Here is a 7,778-nt window from a genome sequence, read left to right on the forward strand (position 1 = left end):
CCAATACGCGTATCGGAAGGCAGAACGTTCCAGACGGCCGCAGGAGTGCATCCGAGAGCGCGCGATGCGGCGACCGTACGATGGTTCGCCAAAAAATCCGCCGCCGCCGCTGCTGCTGTGATGATGACGAGCGGATCATCATGGGACCTCCTTTGCCAGTACCAAAATATACTGATAGGGTTTTTCCCCTTTTTTCTGACGACAAAACTGCCACCTTTTGCAAGGAATCATGCTTACATTAACCACAATACTTGCAGTCAAATGCGAACAAAAAACAATACTCTGATAATTTATGCGTTGTCTTTGAAACGGATTGGTCCACACCAAAGAAAGCTGTCTCTGGTGTGGACCAATCAGTTTCAAAGACAATGCATAAATGATCAGAGTGTTGTTTTTTGTTCGCATTTGACTGCAAGTATTGTGGTTAATGTAAGCATGATTCCTTGCAAAAGGTGTCAGTTTTGTTGCCATAAAAAAGGGGAAACCCCCTCTCAGTATATCAGAGCGAGCCGTCGTTCACTTTGTGGCGAGCACTTTGCGTGAAGTGAGTGCGACCCCTGCAATGACATCGCGCGGGAAAGTTTCGCTGACTCTGCGATTGTCCCTGGGAGTTATCGATTTCATTGGGGGGGGGGGGGGGTGGATGGAGGGGGGGGGTAAGAGGAGGCTGGGGAGGTAGCGAATTTTGATGATTGTTTTTTTTACCTGCTTCTTGGTTCTTTCGGTAAAGTCACGTAGAAGGGAAATAATAAATAATAAAAATAAAACATAATAAAATAATTCTCACGACGTTTCGGCCACAACGCAAGCAGCCGTCCTCAGGTTTTATCTGGCAACAAAACTGACACATTTTTTTTACAAGGAGTCATGTTTGCATAGACCACAATACCTGCGGTCGGAATGCAAACAAAAAACACAACTCTGATAATGTATGCACTGTCCTTGAAGTTGATTGGTTCACACCCGAGACAGCTTTCCTTCGAGCCCAGTCTCACATGGTGTTGGACCAGATGACGCCAAAAGGCGCACAACTCAAAGACAATGCACCACCAGAGTATGAGAGCTCGGGTAAAGCATTTACACCATTGGAACCTCATTTGCCAGTAAAAAATATAATAATTGTTTTTTTACCCTTTTATCTGGCAACAAAACGGACCCCTTTTTTACAAGGAGTCATGTTTGCATAGACCACAATACCTGCAGTCATTTGCAGGTATTGCGGTCTATGCAAACATGACTCCTTGTAAAAAAAAGATGTCAGTTTAGTTGCCAGATAGAAGGTTAAAAAGCCAATTATCACAACAGCAGAAGCCCTGTTTAGACTCGGAGACGCTCAGGAAACGCTCACGCAGCGCCACGGTCTTAAATAGAAGGGCTCGTAGAACTAACACAACAACATCAACAACAACAACAACAGCAGCCCTGTTTAGACTCGGAGACGATCGGGAAACGCTCACGCGACGCGACGCTTCGCTCTGCCCACCACTCACTCAGCCTCGTCGCTGGAGGTCACCCTGAGGTCGACGCGGAACGCAGCGCTGACGTCCACCCACCACCCGCCAGCTACCCCCCACCACCACCATGAGAGAGAGAGAGGGAGCAGGTAAACATGGGGGGGGGGGGGGGGGTGCTGGACGTGTCACTCTCGGACGCCGAGCACCGCACTGCGATAGCCGATCCGAGCTGATGCGGTGGGTCGAGGGCGGCCGCTGCGTTATTATTATTATTACATCACCACCCACCACCACCAGCACCACCACCAGCACCAGCAGCACCACCACCAGCACCACCACCACCCAGCACCACCAGTACCACCACCAACACCACCACCACCAGCACCACCAACACCACACCCAGCACCACTACCACCAGCACCACCACCACCACACCCAGCATCACCACCACTACCCAGCACCACCACCAAAGGACCACCAGCAGCAGCACCACCACCACCACACACACGCGCATCGCTGCCTCATATCCGCATATCCCACAGCGGTGACAGCCGCTGATTACCGCCGCTCTCTGTCTATCTGTGTCTCTGTGTGTGTGTCTCTGTGTGTGTGTCTCTGTGTCTCTGTGTGTGTGTCTCTGTGTGTCTCTGTGTGTGTGTCTCTGTGTGTGTGTCTCTGTGTCTCTGTGTGTGTGTCTCTGTGTGTGTGTCTCTGTGTGTCTGTGTGTGTGTGTCTCTGTGTGTGTGTCTCTGTGTGTCTCTGTGTGTGTCTGTGTGTGTGTGTCTCTGTGTGTGTCTCTCTGTGTGTGTCTCTGTGTGTGTCTCTCTGTGTGTGTCTCTGTGTGTCTCTGTGTGTGTCTCTGTATCTGTGTGTGTGTCTGTGTGTGTGTCGCTCTGTGTGTCTCTCTTTGTGTGTCTCTGTGTGTGTCTCTGTGTGTGTCTCTGTGTGTGTGTCTCTGTGTGTCTGTGTGTGTGTCTCTGTGTGTGTGCTCTCTGTGTGTGTCTCTGTGTGTGTGTGTCTCTGTCTGTGTGTCTCTGTGTGTGTCTTTGTGTGTGTCTCTGTGTGTGTCTGTGTCTCTGTGTGTCTCTGTGTGTGTCTCTGTCTGTGTGTCTCTGTGTGTGTGTCTCTGTGTGTCTGTGTGTGTGTCTCTGTGTGTGTGCTCTCTGTGTGTGTGTGTCTGTATCTGTGTGTGTCTATCTGTGTGTGTGACTGTGTGTGTCTCTGTGTGTGTGTCTGTGTGTGTGTGTCTCTGTGTGTGTGTGTCTGTGTGAGTCTGTGTCTCTGTGTGTGTGTGTCTCTGTCTGTGTGTCTATGTGTGTGTCTCTGTGTGTGTCTCTGTGTGTGTGTCTGTGTGTGTGTCTCTGTGTGTGTGTCTCTGTGTGTGTATCTGTGTGTCTCTCTGTGTGTGTGTCTCTGTGTGTGTGTCTGTGGGTGTGTCTCTGTGTGTGTGTCTCTGTGTGTGTATCTGTGTGTCTCTCTGTGTGTGTGTATCTGTGTGTGTCTCTGTCTGTGTGTCTCTGTGTGTGTGTCTCTGTGTGTGTCGTATGCCGGCCTCCATAGGCGCTCGCTGCTCGCTAACAGCACTTGCCCCTACAGTCTGTTAAGGCTACACGGGGGATCTTTGTCTTTGTGTTCCGACGTCCCGGGGGCAGATCTCCGCGATGAACTTCGCGGTCTCTCTGCTTCCCGTCGCCGCGGTGTTTGAGAAATTATGCGGTGGTGGCGGTGGTGGCGGTGGTGGTGGCGGTGGTGGTGGTGGTGGTTGTGCCATGGCGTGGGGGGACCGGGAGCCGCTCCATCCCGACATCGCAGAGGAGGAGAGGCGGCCCCGGTCTTCGATGGTACCCCCCCCTCATCCCCTCCCCCTCATCCCCCCCCCCCCCCGTTCTTCCTCCTCCACCTCCTCCTCCTTCACGAACGCACTCATGCGCCAACTCACTCACTCACTAACTCACTCAGTAACTCACTCACTCACTAACTCACTCACTAAGTCACTCACTTACTCACTAACTCACTCAGTCATTCACTCACTCAGTCACTCACTCACTCACTCAGTAACTCACTCACTCAGTCACTCACTCACTCACTAACTCACTCACTAACTCGCTCACTCACTCACTCACTAGCTCACTCACTAACCTACTCAGTCACTTACAAACTCACTCACTAACTCACTAACTCACTCACTCACTAACTCACTCACTAAGTCACTCACTTACTCACTAACTCACTCAGTCATTCACTCACTCACTCAGTCACTCACTCACTCAGTAACTCACTCACTCAGTCACTCACTCACTCAGTCACTCACTCACTCAGTAACTCACTCACTAACTCGCTCACTCGCTCACTCACTCACTCACTAGCTCACTCACTCACTAACTTACTCAGTCACTTACTAACTCACTCACTAACTCACTAACTCACTCACTCACTAACTCACTTACTCACTCACTCACTAACTAACTCACTCACTCACTCAATAACTCACTCACTCAATAACTAACTCACTCACCAGCTCACTCACTCACTAACTCACTCACTCACTAACTCACTCACTCAGTCACTCACTCACTCACTCAGTCACTCACTCACTCACTCAGTCAGTCACTCACTCACTCAGTAACTCACTCACTCACTCAGTAACTCACTAACTCACTCACTCAGTAACTCACTCACTCACTAACTCACTCACTCAGTCACTCACTCACTCACTATCTCACTCACTTAGTAACTCACTCACTCACTAACTCACTCACTCAGTCACTCACTAAGTCACTCACTAACTCACTCACTCAGTAACTCACTCACTCACACACTAACTCACTCACTCAGTCACTCACTCAGTCACTCACTCACTCACTAACTCACTCAGTAACTCACTTACTCACTCACTCACTAACTCACTCACTCACTCAATAACTCACTCACTCAATAACTAACTCACTCACTAACTCACTCACTCACTAACTCACTCACTCACTCAATAACTCACTCACTCACTAACTTACTCACTAAGTCACTCACTAACTCACTCACTCAGTAACTAACTCACTCACACACTAACTCACTCACTCAGTCACTCACTCAGTCACTCACTCAATAACTCACTCACTAACTCACTCAGTAACTTACTCACTCACTAACTCACTCAGTAACTAGCTCACTCACTAACTCACTCACTAACTCACTCACTAACTCACTCACTCACTAACTCACTCAGTAACTCACTCACGCGCCAACTCACTAACTCACTAACTCACTCAGTAACCCACTCACTCACTCGCTCACTAACTCACTCGCTAACTCACTCACACGCTAACTCACTCACGCACTAATTCACTCACTCATTAACTCACTCGCTAACTCACTCACACGCTAACTCACTCACGCACTAATTCACTCACTCATTAACTCACTCACTAACTCACTAACTCACTCACTCACGCACTAACTCAGTCACGCACTAACTCAGTCACGCACTAACTCACTAACTCATCCACGCACTAACTCACTCACGCGTTCACGCACTCACTCACTAACTCACTAACTAACTCACTCACTAACTAACTCACTAACTCACTAACTCACTCACTCACGCACTAACTCACTTCACGTACTAACGTGCCAGCACATTAGTTTCACTATCGCGTGAACGCGCTTAGGAGCACTAACTCACTCGTACGTTTACGTACTCACTCACTAACTCACTCACTCACTAACTCACTCACTAACTCACTCACTCACTAACTCACTCACGAAATGCACGAACGCCCCAATACACGAACGCGTGCCGCACGCTGCTGCTGCTGTTGCTGCTGCTGCTGTTGCTTCTGCTGCTTCTCCTGCTGCTGCTGTTGCTTCTGCTGCTTCTCCTGCTGCTGCTGCTGTTGCTGCTGCTGCTTCTCCTGCTGCTGCTTCTCCTGCTTCTGCTGCTGCTGCTTCTGCTGCTCCTGCTGCTGCTTCTGCTGCTGTTGCTACTGCTGCTTCTCCTGCTGCTGCTGTTGCTACTGCTGCTGTTGCTTCTGCTGCTGCTGCTTCTGCTGCTCCTGCTGCTGCTTCTGCTGCTGCTGCTTCTGCTGCTGCTGCTTCTGCTGCTCCTGCTGCTGCTTCTGCTGCTGCTGCTTCTGCTGCTGTTGCTTCTGCTGCTTCTGCTGCTGCTGCTGTTGCTTCTGCTGCTCCTGCTGCTGCTTCTGCTGCTGCTGCTGCTTCTGCTGCTGCTGCTGTTGCTTCTGCTGCTCCTGCTGCTGCTTCTGCTGTTGCTGCTGCTGCTGCTCCTGCTGCTGTTGCTGATGTTGCTTCTGCTGCTGCTGCTTCTGCTGCTGCTGCTGTTGCTTCTGCTGCTCCTGCTGCTGCTTCTGCTGTTGCTGCTGCTGCTGTTGCTGCTGTTGCTGCTGCTTCTGCTGTTGCTGCTACTGCTGTTGCTTCTGCTGCTCCTGCTGTTGCTTTTGCTGCTTCTGCTGTTGCTGCTGCTGTTGCTGATGTTGCTTCTGCTACTGCTGCTTGTGTTGCTGATGCTGCTTCTGATGAGGCTGCTGCTTCTGCCGCTGCGATCGCAACAAGCTCGCTGCAGGCACCCAGCGACCTCTGCTTCGTCCGCCAGTGGGCGCCGTTGGAGCGGTGGCAGAGAGATGATGGTGGTGGTGGCGGTGATGGTAGTGATAGGTTTTTACCCTTTCAACTGGTACAAAAACTGACACCAATGGAGACTGGGCTCTAAGAAAAGCTGTCTCGGGTGTGGACCAATCAACTTCAAGGATAGTGCATATCATTATCATAGTTGTTTATTTTTGTTTGCATTTTGACTGCTTGTGTTGTGGTTATTGCAAACATGATGCCTTGTATAAAGGTGTCAGTTTTTGTACCAGTTGAAAGGGTAAAAACCGATTACTATATTTTGCCACTGCTAAAGGAGATGTCTCATAGAGCAGTGATGGTGATTGAATGTGGCGACTGAAGAGCCATCGTTAGGGACTCCGTTCTAAGTGAATCAGCCGTTCGATTGCTTTGTCTGAGAGAGGGAGGAGTGGTGATACACCCACTCACTCACCCACTCACTCACCCACCCACCCACTCACCCACCCACACTCACCCACCCACTCACGCACCCACCCACCCACTCACCCACCCACCCACCCACTCACCCACCCACCCACCTACTCACTCACCCACCCACTCATCCACCCACCCACTCACCCACCCACTCATCCACCCACCCACTCACCCACCCACCCACTCACCCACCCACTCACCCACTCACCCACCCACTCACCCACTCACCCACCCACTCACCCACCCACCCACTCACCCACCCACTCACCCACCCACCCACTTACCCACCCACCCACTCACCCATCCACCCACTCAAACACCCACCCACCCACTTACCCACCCACCCACCCACTCACTCACCCACCCACCCACTCACCCACTCACCCACCCACCCACCAACCCACTCACTCACCCACCAACCCACTCACTCACCCACCCACCCACTCACCCATCCACCCACTCACCCACCCACCCACTCACCCATCCACTCACTCACCCACCCACCCACTCACCCATCCACCCACTCACCCACCCACCCACTCACCCACTCACCCACCCACCCACCTACTCACCCACCAACCCACTCACTCACCCACCAACCCACTCACTCACTCACTCACCCACCCACCCACTCACCCACCCACCCACTCACCCATCCACCCACTCACCCACCCACCCACTCACCCATCCACCCACTCACCCACCCACCCACTCACTCACCCACCCGCCCACTCACCCACCCACCCACCTACTCACCCACCAACCCACTCACTCACCCACCAACCCACTCACTCACCCACCCACCCACTCACCCATCCACCCACTCACCCACCAACCCACTCACCCATCCACCCACTCACCCACCCACTCACCCATCCACCCACTCACCCACCCACCCACTCACCCATCCACCCACTCACCCACCCACCCACTCACCCATCCACCCACTCACCCACCCACCCGCTCACTCACCCACCCACCCACTCACCCACCCACCCACCCACCTACTCACCCACCAACCCACTCACTCACCCACCAACCCACTCACTCACCCACCCACCCACTCACCCACCCACCCACCCACCCACTCACCCACCCACCCACCCACTCACCCACCCACCCACCCACTTACCCACCCACCCACTCACCCACCCACTCACCCACCAACCTACTCACCCACCCACCTACTCACCCACCCACCCACCTACTCACCCACTCACTCACTCACCCACCCACCCACCTACTCACCCACTCACTCACTCACCCACCCAC

The 7,778-nt window shown here is 52.5% G+C and overlaps 1 protein-coding gene across 1 annotated transcript in view; it reads left to right on the plus strand.

Moving 5' to 3' along the window:
* Positions 1-1,622: 1,622 nt before the first annotated feature.
* LOC144951357 (SH3 and cysteine-rich domain-containing protein 3-like) overlaps positions 1,623-7,778 on the plus strand; it is a 43,239-nt gene continuing 37,083 nt past the window's right edge. The window contains exons 1-2 of the mRNA XM_078881574.1: positions 1,623-1,691; positions 3,107-3,295. Coding sequence (XP_078737700.1) covers positions 3,116-3,295 — 180 coding nt within the window. The 5' untranslated portion in view covers positions 1,623-1,691; positions 3,107-3,115. The remainder of the gene's footprint in view (positions 1,692-3,106; positions 3,296-7,778) is intronic.

Source organism: Lampetra fluviatilis, chromosome 62 (genome assembly GCF_964198595.1).
Source record: "Lampetra fluviatilis chromosome 62, kcLamFluv1.1, whole genome shotgun sequence".
Lineage (NCBI taxonomy): Eukaryota > Metazoa > Chordata > Hyperoartia > Petromyzontiformes > Petromyzontidae > Lampetra > Lampetra fluviatilis.